We start from the raw sequence: 24,291 nt of genomic DNA, 5'->3' as shown, positions 1-24,291 counted from the left end.
ATTTGTGTGATGGTTTGTGTTGCAAGATGAACTAGCCACTCTTTTCATGAATCATCATTCTTATTTTAAAGAACAAATGAGGTGTACAACCAGAGAAATGAAAATTTGTGCTCCACTGGTGTACAATGAATCGAAATGCATTCAGCTGTCATATATACCTAATTAGAAGAAAGAAAGAAAGAAGAGGAAGGAAAGAAAGAAAGAAAGAACAAATGATAGACAAATTATGGTTATTTAAACTTCAGTATTTGGCAGACTTTTTTTTTTTTTTTACATGAATCAAGTGAGATGCCACTTGGAAATAAACAACTGACAATATTTGTTGCCAAAATAACATTGCAATAGACTAAATGTAAAAATGGCTATGAGAAACCATATGTCTTCTATTAAGCCTAGCATTACAGAGGTCTGCAAAGAATATAAAACAATACCACTCCTTACTATATTTGTAAGAAGTTATTTTTCATAAAAAAACACTTATGTAGCTCAGCACAGTTGTGTATACCTGTAATCCCAGTGACTTGAGAAGCTGAGGCAGGAGGATCACAAGTTCGGGCCATCTTGGGCAACTTAGCAAGATCCCGTCTCTACATAAAAATTGAAAAGAAAAAGGACTGGAATTTAGCTCAGGGGTTGAGCACTCCTGGGTCAAATCCCCAGTGCAATAAAAAAAAAAAATGCTTATGTTACATGTCATGAAATTTTATTATTATTTGAAAATGGATTAATATTTTTAAATCCTCAATTTTAATTTCTCTTTGCAATACTGGAGATTAAATCCAGAGGCACATTATCACTGAGATACAACCCTAGCCCTTTTTATTTATTTTGAGACAGTGTTTCACTAAGTTGCCCAAATTGGACCTGAACTGGTGATCCTCCTGCTTTAGACTCTGGAGTCTTTAGAATTACAGGTATGTGCTGCCTCGCTTGGCTCTCAATTTTAATTTCTTATTTTTCAAAGGAAAATTTTAAACTTTATTTTATTTATTTCTTTGTGTGCTGCTGAGGCTTGAACCCAGTGCCTCACATGTATTAGGCAAGCACTCTACCACTGAGCCACAACCCCAGCCCTCAATTTTAATTTCTAATATGGTAAATATAGATACAAAACACAAAATCTTTTGGGATCCTTGATAATTTACAACAATATAATGGGATTACAAGAAAAAAAGTTTGAGAATCATTGCCTACATCAATAAAAGAGAATGAATTAGGACTGTATACAATAATGGAGATGAAACTGGCAAGACAATCATGGTAGTGTGTCTAAAGAAGACAAAAAATTCATATAATATGATTATATTTATATGAAGCACAAAAATGGGTAAAACTAAACTATGTTGCTTAGGATGAATAAGTAGCAAAGCAAAGATCTACATAAAAGACTGTTATGAAAGACAGCAAGGGATTATGATTCTTCAATCACTTATGAAAGAATTTCTTTGAATATAGCAATGTTTTATTTCTTGATTTATATGGTGGCTAGACTTTTTATAATTACTAATTTATTTTATATTTATATTTTATTTGTAATAAATTTCTGAGCTGAATATATATTTTAAAAAGGAGGGAAAGCTTCATTATCACTACAGGGAAACAAAAGAAAAAACCCATAAAAATAGAAAATAATAAAAATATTAAAACAAAAGTAGTGTATTTATTCTAATTACCATACTAGATTTTAAGGCAAAAAGCACTTCTAGAAAATTAGTATCTTACATAATAAAAGATACAATTCACTAAGAAGATATAAATAATCCATATTCTTATGCAGGTAATAATAATGCTTCAAAATATGCAAAACAAAAATTAAGAAAGTTATAAGTACAACTTAATAAATCTATCATTGTGATATATAATCCAATATACTAACTGACAGATGAAGCAGATAAAAAAATCAATAATAACAGAAGATTTAAAACACATAATTAACATGCAGGGCAATATGTACATTACAGCCCTATACCCCAAATTGGAGAATATCTTCTTTCAAAATAAAGATTACTTATGAATATTGACATGGTTTTTGCACATAAAACACTTCTCACACATGTTAAATAACTGATAAAAACTATTGGTACATTTTCTGATGGCAATGTGATTAGGGTAATTAAGAATAATCTTTCAAAAAATCATAATACAAGGCAAGGTGAAGTCAAACATACTTGACTTTAACATTATTTATTCTTTTGGATTTTTATACTACTTTTTATTTGTGTGGGAAAATAAAAGAGAGCTGATTATATGAAAAATATGAAAAGAATCACAGTTACTTGGAATGGAATAGGCTATATAAGGTAACAACTATCTTCTTGGACACAAGGAAATATATTCAATCTCTTGCTGAAGTAGAAAATAATTTAACTGAATAAAGGCAGAATCAACTATAAAAGGGATTAAATCTTGGAACCAGGCTAATACAGGGTCAAAGAATCTCTTCTATAGGCCACTGACTTTCCTAAAGGAACTTCTTTCCCAAGGTAGAAACTAGTTATTATAAATCTCTTAGATTATATTCAGCTTCATAATACCTAATCACTTCCATTAATTTACAACTCTGGAAAATATCCAATAATTATTGGTTAATTTATAACATTACACTAACATATTTGTGTAATACTACAGTGATATTTTATATACCTTTTCAAGTTATTTGAATTTTTAAATATTTTCTTTCTTTGCTTGCAGTTTTTGAAAATAATCATTTCGTTTTTGAGCAAACCCTCAGCAACTTAGCAAGACCCTGTCTCAAAATAGAAAATAAAAAGGACTGGGAATGTGGCTCGGTGGTAAAGCATGCCCAGGTTCAATACCCAATACCAACAATTTTTTTTTTCTATTATAAGACAAAATTTATAAAACTAACTTAACTACCAACGGTGTTCAAAATCATGAAATTCACAAGACTGAATAAAAATAACACCCATTTATATCACTTTAACATATGCATTATATACATGGGGGGAAAGCTGTCTTCTGTAAAATAATGAAAAGAAAAATGTCACCCAATGAAATATAAGATCATACACATAATTTCCTTTTAAGGAAGAAAGCATAATATAAGTGAAATATGCATTTTAAGTCTGCTTCTCAATGTTATTCTCTTAATGAGTGACTACAATTTGTATTATATAGTTTAAACTAGAGCTGTTAGAATCTATTTCCTTTTTACAATTACTCTGTGATGTGTTTTTTTTAAATATTTATTTTTTAGGTGTAGATGGACACAACACAATGCCTTTATTTTTATGTGGTGCCTCAAGATCGAACCCGGGTGGTCCCGCCCGTGCTAGGCGAGCGCTCTACCACTGAGCCACAATCCCAGCCCTGTGACATGTTTTTAAAAAGCAGATAATCATCCTATATTAAAACTATTTATGATGTTAAAAGAAAAACAAAAACTTATACAATGATGACAAATCAGAAACAAAATATAAAGTTATAAGTATTATTATGTTTTATGAGGCAGATGGTATTACAATCTGTAATTTTTACAAATTTTACATTTTCATTTTACACATTCTTTACAAAATTTTGAAATGATTAAGAGAAATTCTTTAAAAAAATTAAGAAAATGATAGACTATATCCAATGGAAAACAGCAGTAAATTTTGTAGAAAAAGTTTTACAGTTTCTTCAAGGATTAAAACAGTTATATGAGTTCCACAGACTTGACTTATTCCCTAATTATTCTAGATCAATTCCTGTGACTATGCAAAATATCCTGAGTTTATTTTATGTTATTGATGTCTTAGTACACGTTCAAATCAAAGGCAAGAGTTAGTTTTTATAATTTGGAATTTTGATTAAATATTCAGTATATGAGACAATATACTTACTTTTAGAATTGCACACTATGGCTACAATACTCTCAGAATAATAATGAATTAATCACCTGAATTCAAGGGCTTCTCAGGTGGAATTGCTAGAGTATGAGGAAGCCTTGTAAGTGGCTGAATGATCGTTGGAGAAAATAAATAAATTATTGTCCATGTTCCCATTACAAAAAGGGCCATGGTCTATTCTTAGTAAGTTAGTTACTAGCTGGGCTAACCAACAAGCTCTGAGTTTATCAAAAGAGAAGAAAGCTCAACATAAGAAAAGTAAATTTAGAAATTCACTGATAAGAATTCCCAAATTTTTCAAGACAAGTCTGAAAATCATAATCTTCTTTGAAAACTAACATAATCACTGATATATTAAGTAAATCAATTATCATCTTACATTAAATTTTTGTGTGTACAGACCAGAGAAATAGGCAGGTAATAAGAATTTCAGAAAAAACAAACAAACTGTGAGATGTACTAAAAACTAAAAAGTTTGTCTATTAATATGCTTCTTTATTAGAACTGATCAGAGATTATGTACCAGATGGATAGATCTAGATCTTAAACTACCCATGATGCACAGGAGCACAGATTAATTGCTCTGTTATTTGTATACACCTTTTCAAATATTGCTGAAAAATATAACATTTCAATAATTCTACTAAAGTTTTTAGTGGCTATTGTTCACTCACCTTTCCTTTAATATAAAGATAATAAAGATGTATAATCACTCTATTTTAGTCTTCTTATAAGTGTAGGAAGGAAATGTAAATTCCTTCCTAGAATATAAATACAGTTTTGGCTCAACTGTACTTATTATATTCAATAAATTCCAAAACTTTCTAAATATCAGATATAGCTTTATATAAAGAAATAACATCATCAAGTATAACAGGTGAGGGCTATATACATAAAGAACATTTAAAGTATTGTACATACACTATTAGTAGGAGAATGGTATCCATAAAGTTGAAGACGCTGACATAGAGCACAAAGGGCCACATGAAGAGTCACATTTCAGAATGAACCCAAGAACAGCAAAAGAAAAAAGAAAAAGACGACAAAATAATCAATTAGGAAGGGCAAATCATTATGCTACATTCTATATAGAGCACACACACAATGCAAGTGGGATAAGTTAAAGATGAGTAGCAAAGTTTTAAAAATTTCATATAATTAAAACATTTAGTGAATTTGTGACCATTTCAACCATGCTCATTGTAACCTGATAGCACTATTGTTTTGAGTAAGACATACTCCTCTTAAGTACGCAGCTTTATTTGGACGGGTTTCAGCAATTTTACATGGGATGGGCGAAATTCTAGATATAGCATCATGACAGTAGAAATGGTCTGAGACTTGTACTGGAATTCTGTTCTGTTATTATCAATGCTATGACATTATACAAGCTAAATAACCTCTCTTAGACTATTTTCTCGTCCATAAAACAGGTACAGTACTTACCTGGGAGAACTGTAATAAGGACAAAAATGGGAGTAACATTTATTATGAACACAGCACAGAGCTTAGCATGTAAGTATCCCAAGAAATGTTATGTTTATTTAACTCCTTCTCAAGTATAGCTAATTTTTTATATGGAAATAATTTAAAATTTAATTTTTATTTGAGTATGTTAATATTTAGTATAAGGTAGTTATGTGATTCTATTAAGTTTTATAATTAGTTAACCTTTTTGAGTTCTATTATATTTTGCATACTGTTAAATGGCTACTGCTAAATGGCATGTGTTTTAGTTCATTGAATTCCCATAAAAATCACATGTAGTCATAGTCATTACTCCCATTTACCCTACTTGTACAAAAGAAAAAACTGAGGCATAGAAAAGTTAAGGAAACTTATTCAAGATCACACCAATAACAAGTGGCATAGTTAATATTCAAACACCAAAAATCTGGCTCCTCAGCCTATGTCAACCTGCTTCTTTTTTTTTTTCCAAGCTGCTTCTTTAATATAACCCACATATTTTCACAATGAGCTGGATTTTAGTTGCTTTGAAACTCAACCATAATATTTTAAGAATGTGTAGAATCATACTGTCATTTATAGCATCTTGACAGCACCACTTGATGTTCTAAATGATCCTCTATACTTACAACAGTAAAAAATAAAATTTATTCGTTCAGTTTGCATTATTTAAAATGCAATTACTTATAGTAAATTAAAACTAACATTATCACTAAATATAGTAATAAATATTAGTAGAGAACTATACTGCTGAAAAGTAATGTCAATCAGAAGCAGAACTAAAGATTATTCCTGTATTAAGAAACAGTTCTGATAGTTAAGTTATATAAATGAGACTTTAGGAGCACTATTTAAATCATACAAGATAAAACTTCTGAGACACCTGAGGAGATCAATGACTTTAGTAAGCATTCCTTTACATATAGGGCTAGGGATGCGGCTCAGTGGTGAAGTACCCCTGAGATCAGTCCCTGGTAACCTCCCTCAAAAAAAAAAAAATTATCTTTACCCATATATTTGCTAAGGATGCTTCATTGACCTATATACATATAAAACAACACAACTTGGATATGCTGTAATAATTCAGATTTCATAATTTCAAGTTAATGAGATTTTACTGTATCATTATTACAAATATTTGCATTAAATCAATATTAAATTTTCTTTACCTTGGCTGTAATGAAGCTCAAGAAGATAAGTTTTGTGCTGATACTGTATACTTTACCAATGTGTACTGTCTGCTAATATTTTTTCCCTTCCTCTCGCCCTTTGTTACTTGATGCATGTGTTTTAATAAACGTTAATGATTAGAATCATATTGTAGTTTTATTGGAAGATGAATAAATCCTCTCTGGAAGTATTTTAAATACACAAATAAATGAAACAATTATATTTCTATCCATTAAAATTCTATTTATTACGAAGGCGTACCAAATTCATTAACATAATTAAATCTACTTAAATTATTTCATTAACAACTTGCCGATTCAGTGAATTATAGTTAGAGGTAATCTATTAAAATTAGAATAACTGTTTACTATTTTAATGTATTATGTATAGGAGATAAAATTTAAGAATGTATTTAATTTTCTAGTTGTCTTTGCTAATACTTTAAATGAAAACATTTACAGGGCTATCAACATAAAATTTATTAATTACAATTTGGAAACTATGAGACCTAAATTAAGTGGAGAACTACCTAATACCCCTTTAATACTTCCCTAACATAATCAGAACCAGCTCTTTTTTTTTTTTTTGGCAATACTAGAGATTGAACCCAGAGGCTTTCTATTACTGAGCTACATTCCCAGCACTCCCCCCCCCCCTTTTTTTTAAATTTGAGACAGGGTCTTGCTAAATTGCTGAGGCTGGCTTCAAATTTACAATCCTCCTGCCTCAGCCTCCTGAGCTGCTGGAATTATAGGCATGCCCCTCTGCACCCAGCTCTTTGTTTTTTTAAGACAGTCTTCTATAAGTGTTGCCATAATGCATTGATAATTTCATCACAGTAAAATATCAACTATTGATAATTTTATCATAGTCAAATATCTTATGAAGTATATGTCTTTCATAGTCCTGGTAATCTGAATTTATTAAATTAGATATAATTAAATATTTCACTAATATACTGGGAATTAATACAGTGCCCAACTGCTATCAGTAATTCATGTTTAAAGAAAAACTAATACAAGTAACCATGAGAATAAAAAAATGAAGTTAATTATTTTAAAAATAAAACAATTAAATTACTTTAAAGGGGGACTAATTTGCAAATAAAACAATTATTTACATGTCTGTATTTCTGGTATATAAGTACCATAAGAAGAAATATGGTACAATAAAAAAAAGTTCAGGTTTTGGAGCTGGCCATACTTGGGCGCAAATCTTAGCTTTCCTATTTAATAGCTATATAACTTTGGATATGATATTTTCCAATTATCAGTTTCCTCATCTACAATTGTGGATAATAAGAGAGTTGTTAGGTAGATTAAATGAGTAAATTCATGCAAAGTGCCTACTATAGTGTCTGACAACATGTCTCTGAACTCATTTGTTATTTTTGTAACTTGAACTGACTTGTTGTTAGGCTGAAATAATTGAGACAAACAAACAAACAAAAAAAAAAACTGGTAATAAGATGGAAGGAAATGTTGCTTAGAAAATTCTAACTTCAGAATAAGACAATAATATTATACATTCCAGAAGAAGAATCTATAATATATATTTCTATGAATGTTAATAAAAATCTACATTACTGCCTTGTATTTGTTTCAACATTTATATTGTTATATTACCATTAAGTTCATTTATATCATAATTAAATCTTTGCAATTCACCTTTTAATTTTTATATGCATAATGATCTGCATTAATATGCTGTATGATATACCCTTCAAATCTCACATATAACAATAATATGAATGAAAATGATTTAATGAATGTGACTATGGGTACAGATATTTAATATCAATATTTAATGTAAATATTGATATTGAGGAATATAGACACAAAGAATTTTTCTATATAACAACTGTAAAAAGTTTTCAAGAAAATTTCTAACTTCAATTACTATTTCCCAGCGTGAATAAAGTAATTCTCACCTGGAAAACCCACCTGAAACCACTATAAAGTATTTCTTACCAGCATTGCACGCTTTTCTTCATCTCCTTTAGTTTCTCTCTTTTCATTTTTTTTCCTGAATATCTCTTGAAGCTGAAAGGAAATTAATCAACAATCAAATACCCAAGAAAAGTTTTGAGGCACCTACCTATCACACTATGCTAGGTGTATTCTGAAAACAAAGAAAATATTTGGACACTACTTCAAATTCTTATTTCATTACACAATAGATGAAAGTTAAATAAAATATGCTACCTCCCAAGACTTTAGACTTATTCAAATAACTTAGACCACCTCCTGCTTTTAGGAGTGCTTCTCAAATGGGCAAATTATCATGTATCAGGCAGTAGTACAGCAACTGAAAAGACCGGATACCAGCTTTAAAGGGAAAGCAGCTTTTTGAAAGAGGGTAGAGGGCCAGGGATGTGGCTCAGTAGTAGAGTGCTTGCCTAACATGAACAAGGTCCTAGTTCAATCCCCAGTACAACAAAACAAAAACCCAAAGAAGAGTGTAGAGTAGAAACAAATAGGAGGTCAATATAATACTTTAACCTCCCATCTCCATAAACAGACAGCATTCCAAAAGCCATCTATATAAAACTACTTCAAGGGAATGAGTTCTCCAAGTTAATCTATATGTCAGTGGGGTAGAATTTAGCAGTGTTGACATAGAATACTTACTCAAAATTTCTTAGCTAAATAGACATATTCTGAGAGTTTCCCAAATACAGTCTGTACTATCATAACAAAACTACATTACACTAAACTTATCTATTTTAGCATATTTCCATTTATTGCAACAAAACTAAGAACACCCACCTCTTGACAATTCTGTAAAGCACTAGAATGTAGGTTACAGGTCCAATGGCTTTGGCTCAGGGACTACCCTTAGGCAAGGGCTATGTGGATGTTAGTTTAAGATTTTTTTTTAATTTTTAAATTGATTTTTTAAAAGTAAATGACAGTGGAATTCATTACAATTCTTATTACACATATACAGCACAATTTTGTAAATCTCTGATTGTATATAAAGTATGTTCACACCAATTTGTGTCTCCATACATGTACTTTGGATAATGTCCATCACATTCCACCATCCTTGCTAACCCCCTGCCCCCTCCCTTCCCCTTCCACCCCTCTGCCCTATCTAGAGTTCATCTATTCCTCCCATGCTCCCCCTTCCTATCCCAGTATGAATCAGCCTCCTTATATCAGAGAAAACAGTCAGCATTTGTTTTTTGGGGATTGACTAACTTCACTTAGCATTATCTTCTCCAACACCATCCATTTACCTGCAAATGCCATGATTTTATTCTCTTTTATTGCTGAGTAATATTCCATTGTTAGTTTAAGATTTTTGATAAATCCCACTAATTAGTCTTGCTTATTTCCCTTTGAATGGGTACTAATGAACTTTTGATGAGGATTTTTCTCTCTTCTCTTTTCTACCAGAGAAAAAAATGATTTCATCTGTGTTCTAGTCTGTGAAGTAAATTTGAAGCTTATTAAGAGGTATTCTGAGAGATTATTAATGGTTGTATTACAAAGGAAAAAAAACAAAAATAGAAAGTAAAATGACTATGTGCCATTTTTCCCTTTGTTTTTATGAAGGTAAAGACAGATTTGAACATAAATGTTAAGGGTAGACCTTACTACTTTAAGGAAAAAATTAATTTCTATTTTAGAGCAAAAACATAGAAATTTTACCATAGAAAAAGATTCAGGATACATAGGTAAAAAGAAAGAGAAAAATGCTGGAGGAGGAGGCGGGAAGATAAAAGAGCTGCTGAAGACACTGTCAGACCAGCACTAAGGCTGGACTAAGGTAAGAAAGATCTACCTATAAATACTTAAGAACTGTCAGCCCTTATTCAAAGACAAGAAAAGGGAATAGGGAAGTGGATACAATACTGCAATAAAAGGCACCAGTGAGTGGAAGCCATAAGGAGAAAGGGAAACTATCTAGACCCTGTATTGAGAAGGAAGGAAAATGCTTATGGCAAATATTTATGATTAGGTGGTTGATATAATAAAGACTGAATACTAACCTGGGTAAATATAATATTAGGACTGCTTGTTATCTATCCAATAGATAATATCTGATACATTCCAAACTTCTAGCTAGTATTTATACACAATTTTAATCATCTTTATACTATGAACATAATGTTTATTTTTACAATGAAAATATTATTGAAAGTATGAGTATATATTTCAATACTAAAGTTGAAGTATAGATTTTTCACTCTTTCCTCTAGAGTAGTACTTCGATAATGCAAAAGCATAAACATATAAAATAAGCAATATTTATTATTGATAAAATGAAGCATATAATATACCTACCACCAAAAACTCCTTTTTATCCACCATCTCATTGCCATCAGTGTCAAACATGTTGAAAGCTATTCTAAAACCTGCATGTGGCTCTGTCATAAAAAAATAGAAAAAATATTCAAGAAATGGAAAAATGTATTTTTAAAGTACAAAATCTGTATTAGTTGTAAACAGTTTCTCAAATGCATTATGGAAATATTTTCCTCAACCAAGATAATAAAAGCAACATGTTACTATTATTTAAATGTAACAAAAACTATAAAGACATAAACACAATAGCAGACTTAATAACCAAACTGGTAATACACTTTAAAAGTATCTTATAATACTGTATAGCACAAAAGGCAAAAATTGACTACTTTTCTTCTAAAAACAAACATTCAAAGTCTGTTAGTTTGTTTAAAAAAAACTATCAGCTCATCATATCTGAAATGATCTCAATGTTTAACTACTTAGAGTGATATAAGAAAATAAAAATATGACACAATGAAACAGTTCCAATTTGGAAAATTATAATTCAAATGACCTATGGAAGTAAAGGTCAAGAATGAGAGGTTTCACAATATTGTAAAAGCAATCTATGCTAAGCCTCAGGCTAGCATCATTCTGAATGGAGAAAAATTGAAGGCATTCCCTCTAAAATCTGGAACAAGACAGGGATGCCCTCTCTCACCACTTCTGTTCAACATAGTTCTCGAAACACTGGCCAGAGCAATTAGACAGACGAAAGAAATTAAAGGCATCAAAATAGGAAAAGAAGAACTTAAATTATCACTATTTGCAGATGACATGATTCTATACCTAGCAGACCCAAAAGGCTCTACAAAGAAACTATTAGAGCTAATAAATGAATTCAGCAAAGTGGCAGGATATAAAATCAACATGCATAAATCAAAGGCATTCCGGTATATCAGCGACAAATCCTCTGAAATGGAAATGAGGACAACCACTCCATTCACAATATCTTCAAAAAAAATAAAATACTTGGGAATCAACCTAACAAAAGAGGTGAAAGACTTATACAATGAAAACTACAGAACCCTAAAGAGAGAAATAGAAGAAGATCTTAGAAGATGGAAAAATATACCCTGTTCATGGATAGGCAGAACTAACATCATCAAAATGGCGATATTACCAAAAGTTCTCTGTAGGTTTAATGCAATGCCAATCAAAATCCCAACGGCATATCTTGTAGAAATAGAGAAAGCAATCATGAAATTCATATGGAAAAATAAAAGACCCAGAATAGCAAAAACAATGCTAAGCAGGAAGTGTGAATCAGGCGGTATAGCGATACCAGACTTCAAACTATACTACAGAGCAATAGTAACAAAAACAGCATGGTACTGGTACCAAAACAGGTGGGTGGACCAATGGTACAGAATAGAGGACACAGAAACCAATCCACAAAACTACAACTACCTTATATTTGATAAAGGGGCTAAAAGCATGCAATGGAGGAAGGATAGCATCTTCAACAAATGGTGCTGGGAAAACTGGAAATCCATATGCAACAAAATGAAACTGAATCCCTTTCTCTCGCCATGCACAAAAGTGAATTCAAAATGGATCAAGGAGCTTGATATCAAATCAGAGACACGCCGTCTGATAGAAGAAAAAGTTGGCTACGATCTATAGTCGGTGGGGTCGGGCTCCAAATTCCTCAATAGGACACCCATAGCACAAAAGTTAATAACTAGAATCAACAAATGGGACTTACTCAAACTAAAAAGTTTTTTCTCAGCAAAAGATACAATAAGAGAGGTAAATAGGGAGCCAACATCCTGGGAACAAATCTTTACTCCTCACACTTCAGATAGAGCCCTAATATCCAGAGTATACAAAGAACTCAAAAAATTAGACAATAAGAGAACAAACAACCCAATCAACAAATGGGCCAAGGACCTGAACAGACACTTCTCAGAGGAGGACATACAATCAATCAACAAGTACATGAAAAAATGCTCACCATCTCTAGCAGTCAGAGAAATGCAAATCAAAACCACCCTAAGATACCATCTCACTCCAGTTAGATTGGCAGCCATTATGAAGTCAAACAACAACAAGTGCTGGCGAAGATGTGGGGAAAAGGGTACACTTGTACATTGCTGGTGGGACTGCAAATTGGTGCAGCCAATTTGGAAAGCAGTATGGAGATTTCTTGGAAAGCTGGGAATGGAGCCACCATTTGACCCAGCTATTCCCCTTCTCGGTCTGTTCCCTAAAGACCTAAAAAGAGCATGCTACAGGGACACTGCTACATCGATGTTCATAGCAGCACAATTCACAATAGCTAGACTGTGGAACCAACCTAGATGCCCTTCAATGGATGAATGGATTAAAAAAATGTGGCATTTATACACAATGGAGTATTACTCTGCATTAAAAAATGACAAAATCATAGAATTTACAGGGAAATGGATGGCATTAGAGCAGATTATGCTAAGTGAAGCTAGCCAATCCCTAAAAAACAAATGCCAAATGTCTTCTTTGATATAAGGAGAGTAACTAAGAACAGAGTAGGGTCGAAGAGCATGAGAAGAAGATTAACATTAAACAGGGATGAGAGGTGGGAGGGAAAGGGAGAGAGAAGGGAAAATGCATGGAAATGGAAGGAGACCCTCAGAGTTATACAAAAGTACATACAAGAGGAAGTGAGGGGAAGGGGAAAAATAATATAAGGGGGACAAACGAATGTCAGTAGAGGGAGCAGAGAGAGAAGAGGGGAGGGGAGGGGAGGGGAGGGGGGATAGTAGAGGATAGGAAAGGCAGCAGAATACAACAGACACTAGTATGGCAATATGTAAATCAATGGATGTGTAACTGATGTGATTCTGCAATCTGTATATGGGGTAAAAATGGGAGCTCATAACCCACTTGAATCAAATGGTGAAATATGATATATCAAGAACTATGTAATGTTTTGAACAGCCAACAATAAAAAATTTAAAACTCAAAAAAAAAAAAAAAAGAATGAGAGGTTTCAGATTTGGGTTTAAGTTTCTGAAGGCTTCAAAAAGAGAAATATAAAAAAAAGAGGTTTGATAATGTAATTCCCAATTCCTCCAAAATACAAGGAACAATTGCTTTTCTGAGAAAGAGTTTCATAAGTTAAAATAATAAAAAATAAAAAGGAAACACTTATAGACAGATAATAAACTGCTTTAATTTTATGAACTTTATAACAAGGTTCACTCTTTTTTCTTTTCACTTCTAGAACAAAAAGAAGAAACCTGGGCTGAAGAAAACTTTAACATGTCCTTCAAATAGAAGCTCAGTACACACACTTTCTCAAAGTATTTGACTTTTCTTTTGACATGACTGGCATAAAGTTTAGAAAGGACCCCTGCAACTCCCCACTACAGATATACTTGCTACTGACCCATTGTGAAATCCTGAACCTGGCAAAGGAGAAACAGATAGCCCTACTTATTTAACCCATAATATCTTTTTCTGAAAATATGAAAAACAATAGAAAATCCTTTATGTTAGCCAAATCTTGCATGTATTTTAGGAATCTAAACTTAATTTTATTACCATTGACTTTAGAAAGAAAGAAAAATTCACACCATCTCTGATAACCAAGTTTTAAGCTTTAAAAAGATCTTCAAAGTACACTGTTATAGTTTAGATGTGAGGTGTCCCCCCAAAAGCTCACATGTGAGACAATGCAAGAAGATTCAGAGGAAAAATGATTGGGTTATAAGATATTAACCAAATGAGTGAATTAATCCCCTGATAGGGATTAACTAATTGGTAATTGAAATGGTAGGGTGTAGCTGGAGGTGGTGGAAACTGGAGTGTGGTTTGGGGGTACATATTTGTATCTGGCAAGTGGAGATCTCTCTCTCTCTCTCTCTCTGCTTTCTGATTACCATGTAGGCTGCTCCGCTCCACCACACTCTTTCACCATGATGTTCTCAAGCCCCAAGGAATGGAGCTGGCCTTCTATGAACTAAGACCTCTGAAACCGTGACCATGTGCTCTTAAATAAACTTTTCCTCCTTTAATATTGTTCTGGTCAGATCTTTTAGTCACAGCAGCAAAAAAGCTGACTAAAACATACATGTACAAAGGAAGTCCTTACAAACATTGGAAGAGAATATGAAGTTAAAAAAATAAAAAGGAAAAGGGAACACTAATACATAGATACTATAGATTATGTAGTCCACATCCTTCCAGTCCTCCTTTCATATTTTTCTTAGTTCTAATCCAAATGTCTCATACCTTTTCTCTTCAAACTCCTTAGAAGCTTTTACAGCTGTGTTCAATACTCAAAAGAAAATTTCACAGCATACCCATCTCTTTCTTTAGTAGGCAAAAACCATGTTATTATTTGGATGTGAGGAAGAGAATAACAAAGCTGTTTTAGGGTAAGAATGATGAGTATTCTGATTGACTACTAGTGTGGAGACTCAAGATTCACTCTCTCCCATTAGTCTTGCAGAAATTTTGATTCAAATGAGTACAGTAGGAACTTAATTATATGTCCTGATCTTTGGGGCTTCATGAAGAATAAAACCAAAATGACTGATTTTAAATTTGTAATTCATGAGCTAATTACTAGACCGCAAGCCAAAATATTTTTGACTCTTAATAGTGCTGTGCTTGGCATATTTCTGCAGCATTTAGACATGAATTTTGCAGAACAGCTAAGATAAGCCTAAAGTCATTTTCAATATTAAAAAAAAAACTAAAGAAGATCTATTTTCCAAGATTCACATTGAAAAAGAAAACTCTATCTAGAAATAAATTTAATGAGCATACTTACTTGTTAAAATACATAAAAGAAAAAGATATTCTGTGTAAGAAATCACACCTAGAAGAAAAATAGTATCAATTATGCTATATACAATATTACTTTTCCTCTTATGTATTAAATTAAAATATTCTACTAGCAAAAGACACTGTAAATAAGCAGATGCTAACAATTGTTTTAAAGGAGATTAAGCTATTATAAAAAAACTGCAAAAGAAGCAGCAAAATTAATTTTAATTTAGTTGTTCCACAGACCACTTTGGAAACATATATAAAATTCCCATTAATGCTCTCAAATATATTGGCAAAAAAGGGGAAAATTATAATTTCACTTATAGTTGTAATTTTTAAACTTATGCTATTTTTCCATGTATGAATCCAACATGAAACTAAAAAAGGCAGAAATGGTTAATACTGTGAAAAGCTTGATTAATATTTAGTAACACTTGGATAAAACATTAAGACATCCTTCCTTAGAAACCCAATTTTTATACTGCATTCAAAAAATAAGACTTATAGTCACCAGTTTCCTGCTGTCTAATTATCATTTATTATTTTTGAAAAATAATATTTAAATGTACACTAAGAAATTTTTAATTTAATTTAATGGATTACACTTTATGTACCCTGCACCCTGAATTTTCTCTAGCCCCATAATTAACTTTAAAAGGAGTCTGTTTGAAGTAAATAAAAGTATACATTGTTACTTGAATTCTTACTTTTGGACTAGAACACCCAAAACTAGGGTTTAATTGATTATCTAAGTAAAATACTAAGAAAATTATAATCAGAAATAAGTCTGCATTATTTATCTAAATAGCAGATAGTTTTGATGTTTAGTTAAAGGGTATTAAAAAATCTTTAAATAATCATATTGTGAACTTTAAAGTTTCCATTTTATCTGATGTTCTTTGAGACTACTCTCTTTGTTACAGAACAAAGAAAAGAGAAGCCACTTCAGGCAGTTTGTCAGAGACATGAAGTGAACTATCCAGGAAGCTCTGAAAGCATTCTCTTCTTTTGTTTATACTAGAACATGGTGACCTATGGACAGATAGTTCTGGTTGATTTCCGTGAATGTTATGGGAGAAAGATTCTGAAATGGTCAATGTATATAAAGATACAATACTTAGATTCTGTAGAGAACACTCAAAAAAAAAAAAAAAAGAAAAAGAAAAGAAAGAAAAAACAAATGCCAAATGCAAGAGGAAAAAAGAGAAATGGGACTTGTTACCTCTATTATCCTATCTCATTGTTCTAATTCACCTGGTGGAGTACACAAGACTTGCTGGTCGGTAAAAAGAATTTTAATAACTACTATGCAGTGTGTATTTGACAGTAAATTTAAGATTACCCTCAAAGTGAGAATTACTTAATAGTGTTTAAGTCTTGATCATGGTAAGCACCTGTCTGTAGGGCTACATGCTTACTAAGGTGGCTTAATCTATAGGGAAGAAAAACAAAATGAAACTAATGATGTAATTTAAGAAAAATGGTCAAGAAAAACTGAAAATATTGCTGAATAGGAATTATAGATTCTTAATGCTTTCCAATAATAAAAATGGAAAAGTTTATAGACAAACCTTTCACTTTATTCAAGGTTACTCAGGATAAATAAATAAATACGTGTGTGTGTGTGTGTGTATTTTAAACACTAAGCATATAGTAGTGCTGCAATCTTTAGAAACAGGATAAGATGTCAACTCGGTTTCTTCTGAGAATTCAATAAAAAAAGTTTAAAGAAAGTTCCTTAAGGGGCCAAGGCTGTAGCTCAGTGGTAAAGTGCTTTCCTCATATGGGTGAGGTACTGGATTCAAGCCTCAGCACCACATAAATAAATAAAGATACTGGGTGTTCATATACAACTAAATAAATGTTTTTTTTTTTTTTAAAGAAAGCTCCTTAAAAAGCATAATACTGTTTAATTCCTGTATCACGATACATTATAGTTGGCTGTTATAACTAAGTCTATGTAACAAGTTTTTATAAATACTGTGTATTTCAGGTTTTTTTTTTCTTATTGGGTAATATTTCAAGCAGATGAGCTTCTTCATTTTAAAATTAATCTTCAATAGCTCTAAAGATTTAGGTTTATAATTGCCCTGCCATTTAATCTCTGGGAGAAAAGAAAAAAAGGCAAGTATCTCTGAGTTTCTCTACTTCACCTAGTCTGATGGCTCTAAAGCTTATTGAATCATAAATTATCTTGACAATCTGAAGCATATGACATAGATACAAACTATCCTACAAGGTAGTCATTGAATAAGTGCAATTATTTAAATTTAAATTAATCAAAGTCAAATAAAACTGAAAATTCAGTTTTTCAGTTTTGATTTATGCTAGCCACATCTAAAGTGCTCCATGGCAACATTTGCAGTGGATATCATATGAAACAGCATAGAAGTAGAATGCTTTCTCCACTACAGATAGTTCTATTTAAACAGTACTGAATAAATGCTCTCCCTGAAAAGAAGAAAAATAGAAACATGCATATAACATGAGGAATATTAGGACATGCCTAAATTTAGGGCTTTTAGATTAAAGCTTTTCCTTAGCTAAAAAGAATTTCCTTTTCCTATGCATTTTTTTCTGATTATGTCTGACCAGAATTATCTGTTCCTTCTGAGTTTTGAACATTACTGATCCTATCATCTTACCCTGTAATCTGTATGATAGTTTTTGAGACAACTTCCAGAAAAAAAAAATTTTAGACTGTTTAAAGACAATTTGGCCCAGGTTTCTCAAATATTTAAAAACCATAGTTATGTAAAGTCTATAATAAAAGATAAGTTGTATTTTTAAAATTCCATGTGAAACAGGTGGAAGCAATATTTTTAAATTTTCTTTATTTTTTGTTTACTGGGGATTGAACATAAAGGTGCTTTATCATTAAGCTTCCTCCCTAGCCCTTTATTTATTATTTAAACATAGATTTAAAAGATTAAGTGTTCATGCAAAAAAAAAATCATTTATTTATTTATTTCACCTACTTTGAACTCTTAGCTGTTGCTTCCTTTTAAATTTTTTTATGTTGAGACAGAGTCTCAATAACTTGTGGAAGGTCTTGCTAAATTACCCAGGCTATCCTTAAACTTGCAATCCTCCTGCCTCAGCCTCCCAAGACGCTGGGATGAAAAGTGTTTACCAACACACCAAGCAGAAATTTGAATTTCTAATTCTACTTTAAGTATATGAATTATAACCATATTCCTTCAAAGTATTTATCTTTAAGCTAGGATAAGTATAATATTTTCAAACCAATATTGATTAGCAAAGATGAAAAAGAAAAATTTAATTTTAATTTAATTTTTTTGCATATTCTTTTATTTAAAAATCTAAACAAGTATGTGTCATTTCTTTTTAAGGTTAAAGGTTTTTTAAGGTTTAATATGCATGTATTTCATTAACTAATTTTTCCATAAATGTGTACAAAAAGTATGTTGTGAAAGAAAACTGCAATAAAAGCCATGTAATAGGATTCCAAGCAAATTAATTTAGATACAGGATAATAATAATGGAGTAAATTAAGCAGGTGGATTTTGTAAATTTGGCTGCCAAAAGACATGTCTGATAAGTTTTTCATAGTGATTAAATTAAAGAATATCCATAATTCCTTAGAAGCAAAAAGAAAGGAAGAAAAATAGATACTTGAAGATCTATTATTTTTAGCTTTTTTTAAAAAAAATTTCTTTCTTTTATAATGCTGGGGATATTCTTTTGTAATACAGGGCATCATGCAATTTAGGTGAGTGCTCTACAACTGAGCTACATCAATAGCTCAAAATCTAATTCTTTATTTTATATAAGCATACTTTATTTTGTGGTAAATATAACTTGTGCTTTTCAACATGGTTTTTTAAAAAGTAATTTTTTTAATTATGAAAGTTCATTCTGTCATTAAAAAACATGGAAGATTAAGTAATATACATAAAAAAGATAACATAAAAACAACCATCCTAAATCATGCCACCAAATATAACATTACTATCCAAAAGCATTCATGTTTTGGTGTTTTAGTTTTCAGATTTTTCTCTCTATATTATATACATATATGCAATTTTAAAAATTACTACAGGTATGGGAGAAATATACACACATGAATAGTATAATCAGCAGTGTCAATATTAAAATGTGTAAGTACTCAAATTAACTTACCTCTTTCTTTAAGATTTCGAAATAGCTTTGATGATCCCTTCCAAACTGGTGGTGTTTCTGAAAGCATTTGATTTAATTCCTATGACAGAAGGTGTCATATATGTAAATACTTTCTTAAAAAATAGAGTTAAAAAGTTGAATGTTCAAGCAAAAAAAAATCATTTAAAAGACCTCAAATGTGGTATATTTATCCTATTTTTGTCCTGCAGTTTATTCAACCACAAAATAACAATATTTGCCCACAGTGCAAATATAAAATAAATGATAAAGATCCTATAATGAATTAGAGCTACTCAAAATTTCAGATAAGTAACTGGAGTTATATATAGATAAGATAACCATATTAAGATAAAACAGTAAGTTTAAGTTCTGGAGTCAGTTATAAAGGAATAGTTTTATGAAAGCCACATGGATTTCTTCATCAAGGTCAATATGATCACCTGGCCTCATATTGTTCTTTTCAGCATTACTGGATTGAGGGGGTTTTGAGCAGAGGAGATTAATAAAGGAATATGCTAAAAAGGAATGAAGAGTATTTTTATGGTGACTCAAAGAATAAGGACAACTGATAAAGTGGAAAGACAGGGATATTGAGTTGTGACCAGTTTCAATTTTTTTCAGATTTTAATTTAAATAGGAAAGAACACAGACTCAACTGCTATCTGGTCAGCTTTAAAAAAAAAAACAACATACTGCTGGTGGGATATTATTAAAGAATTTAAATGTTTGTATCATTGCTCATATAATAATTTTGAATTATTGTGCATACCTTCATAAAAATTACTAAATAAAAACTGTAATTTGGTTAATTGTAAAGAATACTGATTAAAGGATTTGGTAAGATAACAGACTAATCTGAAATTTAAAAACCACTCTGCTTAGTAACACATTAAAAAAAAAAAAAACAGAGACCACTTCTATTTCTATATCTGATCCCTCTTACTCAAACTGTGTGGTTCACCAACAATCTGGGTGTTACCTGGGAACTTAAGAATGAATTTCCATTCCTATATCCAGCCCTACTGAATCAGACTGTTTTTTCATATATCTCAGGAAATTTGGGGCATATGCAGGTTTCAGAAACACATCAAATAAATACTTCCTGATGTGGCAGTGTCCGAAAATACTCTGTGGTATTTATAAATGATCATTGTTTTCTGATAACTTTGAGGACTTAAGATTTATTAAAATTTTTATATTTTGATTCATGATGAGAATCTCTCTCCTTATCCCCAGGGCCTACCTTGTTCTCTTGTATGTTGCAGTGCTGTATAAAAAGTTAACTTGACTGACTTTTGACCCTGGCCCCTGGGAGGGAGACTATAAATCTTGGATCACACTTGACTTTATGCTAAGGAAATGATTCAGGATGGGATCTGATCACCAGAAAGAACACTATGATTTGAAGTGACCCAGGCATAATATCTTGAGAGGAAAAGGAATAGAAATTGAGTTCATATGGTCAATGATATACATATGGTCAATGATTCAAATAATCATACTAGGTCATAAAACCCCAAGAAAAGATCTGGAAAAGATCTGGATACCAAGCTCAGTGGAGCTTTCAGGTTGGTGAACACCCCCTGATTTCACATGAAGATGGCAAAAACGCTCTTTGTCAGGTCCCTCCCAGACCTAACCCTTTGTCTCTTCATCTGACTGGTCTTAATTTGTATTTTTTGTAATAAAACTGTAATCATTAGCATAGCATTTTTCTGAGTTCCATTAAACCTAAGGGGAATTGTGGTAAGGAACTGTGGCAAACCCCTGGTTTTGTAGGTCAGAAATATGGTGCCTGGAGATCCCTGAACTTACAGCAAGCATCTGAAATGAAGGCAGTCTCATTGGGTAACATGACTTTATATAATCTCTTGGTGATTAGTGTCAGAATTAAACTGCAGTATTGCAAGAAGTATTGAATAGATGTTTTCTGAGTTAAATTAAGTTTCCCAAAATTACAGATGCTTTTTAAGGTATTTATACAACCTTCTCAAATGAGTACAGTTTTTTTTAATTATACAGTTAATACATATACATCACAGGAAAATTAGTAAGCATAGATAAGAAAAAATAATTACGATCCAAGATAAACACATGTAAGTTTTAATATTCTTTTTATCTGATTCTGTAGCTGGAAATCCTTATATAGCATTTGTTACTGCAAATATTAAGTCTTCCTCCTTTTATTATTTTGGAACGTCCTCTTTTTAGTCCATATATTGTGGGCATATTTTCCTATCAAATATTCTTCATTTTCATATTGATGGCTTCATAGCAGTTGTCTATAATAGCAGTTCTAAAATTCATCTCTTTACATACTTAAAAATACTGTTAGCCTCAAAGACATATGGTTTATATGGGTAAATCTATTTTAAAGTAAAAACAAAAATTTTTTAAAGCACAAGAATACACAAGCATACATTCCATTAGCTGTCAGAGCAATGACGTCATCACTCATCATGCAGCCTCTTAGAAAAATCTACACTCTGAAGGAGTAAGAGTAAATAAAACAAGTATCTTTTCAGCATTATAATGAAAATGACTTGGACCACATACATCCTTGAAAAGGTCATTGCATTTAAAGAACTACAGTCTATATTATTCTACAACTTGTCGTTTTGCTTATCCTTGTATTTTCTAGGTCTATTCACTTCAATATATGTAGCTCTAATATATTTATTTATCTTAATTCTATATTACTATATTTACCTTTGGTATGTGTGTTTTACAATTCTTTTTATCCATTTCTCTAATGATTGACATTTATATGGTTTCTAAATTCTGTTGGAATTTTTGTTAGTGTTGCACTAAATTTATGGATAAATTTGGAGGAAACCAGTATCATTATGAGATAGCTTATTGTCATCCATGAATATGATGCTCCATTTATTCATGTCTTTTTTCCTTTCTTTCTTCCTTTTCTTTCTTCTTCTTTTTTTCTTTTTGGTACTAGGGATTAAATACACCCAGGGGCACTTAACCACTGAGTCACATGCCCAGCCCTTTTTGTTATTTTATTTTGAGACAGGGTCTCTCTCCCAAAGTTGCTGAAGCTATCTTTGAATTGGCAATCCTCCTGCTTCAACCTCCAAGACTGCTGGGATTACAGGTGTGTGTCATAACGCCCAGCTCATTTACTTTTGTCCTTTTAAAAATGTGACTTAATAACTTCTTCCACACTTTCTATTATTACACTTTTAAGTATGTAATAATTCTTGTGAAATTCATTTATTTGATAATAATTTCTAATTGCCACTGCTATGGCAGAAGCCCCAAACCAGCACGTTAATTAACTTTGGTTCACTGATCTTACATTCAATAATAACCTTGAATTTATTTGAATAAATCTCTGCATTTTTAAATTTTTCTCTCAGGCATATTATTTGCTACTATTCCAATCACTGGATCCTTTCTTTTTTTTTTCCTCTTTGTCATTTTGCATGTTATGGCCTGAACTGTGTCCTCCTTCCCCCCAAATTTATATGTAAAGTCCTAATTCCCAATATTTCAGAATCTGGCTATATTGGAGAGGTATTCTTTAAAGGTAATTGTATGAGGTGGCCCTAATCTGATATGACCAGTGTCCTTATAAGTAGAGATTAGAACACAGACATTCACAGAGGAAAGACTATGTGAAGATAGAGGGAGAATACAGCTATCTAGAGCCAAGGAGAGAGGCCTCAGAAGAAAATGACCTGTTGATGCCCAGATTTTAGACTTCTAGCTTCCAGAACTGTGAGAAAATAAATGCCTGATAAGTTACTCAGTTTGTGCTACTTTGTTATGACAAACTAGAAATATAAGCTAATGAGATGTAATACTTTGCTAGGCCTCTAATAAAATGTAGTGAAATAGTTGTAATAGCAGGTATATATTTATTATATCTGACTTTAAAAGAAAATGTCTCTAATGTTTCACCAGAAAACGTGTCATTTGCCATAGGCTTTTGAGGATTCCCTTTAGTTAAGGAAATTAGAAATGACTAAATCAAAAAACAGAAAATTATCAGTACATTAGTAGTCTCTCTAAGCCCCTCACTGATGATGTTACCCTTTATCTCCCCTAGAAGTAAAGGACATCTTGAATTTTATGTTAATCATTTCTCAGTCTTCCCACCTATGAATGCAATCCTAAGTAATATGGTTTTACTTTCCCAGTTTGGGACTTTATGTAAATAGGATTATATTTCTTAAGTGAATTGCTTATTTTGTTTATCATTACATTCACTGAGGTTCATCTAGTTATAGCATTACTACAAAGCCTTTTTTTCATTATTCTATACTATTTACCATATGACTATATCAAAATTTATATGTCTACTATTAATATTTATGTTATTTTATGCCATTATGAACAATCTACCAACATTTTTGTGAACCTCTCCTGCATATAAGCAATGGTTTCTCTAGTTATACACACAGGTGTGAAATTAATGGGTCATAAAGGACATTTAAGTTTAACTTTACTAGTTACATGTGTATGCATTGCTATAGAATTTAAACCCAGGCATGTAATTGCAAAGTTCAGGGTGTATATTATCTTTAATTTCATCAGATAATACCAAATTGTTTTCCAAATAGGAGTATACCAATATACATTTACAAATGATA

General features: G+C 31.6%; 1 protein-coding gene across 5 annotated transcripts in view; it reads right to left on the bottom strand.

Annotated features, from left to right (window-relative positions):
- The window catches only part of Micu3 (mitochondrial calcium uptake family member 3), a 100,096-nt gene that overhangs the window by 31,416 nt on the left and 44,389 nt on the right, over positions 1–24,291 (bottom strand). For 4 of the 5 annotated variants that reach the window (XM_058573114.1, XM_046425972.2, XM_046425971.2 and 1 more), the window contains 5 exons: positions 19,682–19,760; positions 15,540–15,587; positions 10,778–10,860; positions 8,456–8,527; positions 4,770–4,808 (listed from right to left, as the gene is read on the bottom strand). In XM_058573114.1, coding sequence (XP_058429097.1) covers positions 4,770–4,808; positions 8,456–8,527; positions 10,778–10,860; positions 15,540–15,587; positions 19,682–19,760 — 321 coding nt within the window. The remainder of the gene's footprint in view (positions 1–4,769; positions 4,809–8,455; positions 8,528–10,777; positions 10,861–15,539; positions 15,588–19,681; positions 19,761–24,291) is intronic. The other variant, XM_046425973.2, reaches the window with a different exon arrangement.

This window comes from Marmota monax, unplaced genomic scaffold (genome assembly GCF_021218885.2).
Source record: "Marmota monax isolate L192 unplaced genomic scaffold, Marmota_monax_Labrador192_F-V1.1 WCK01_AAM20220418_F8-fsc00197, whole genome shotgun sequence".
Taxonomy (NCBI): Eukaryota; Metazoa; Chordata; class Mammalia; order Rodentia; family Sciuridae; genus Marmota; species Marmota monax.
The sequence above is the reverse complement of the archived record's forward strand: the minus strand, read 5'-3'. Positions and strand labels throughout refer to the sequence as shown.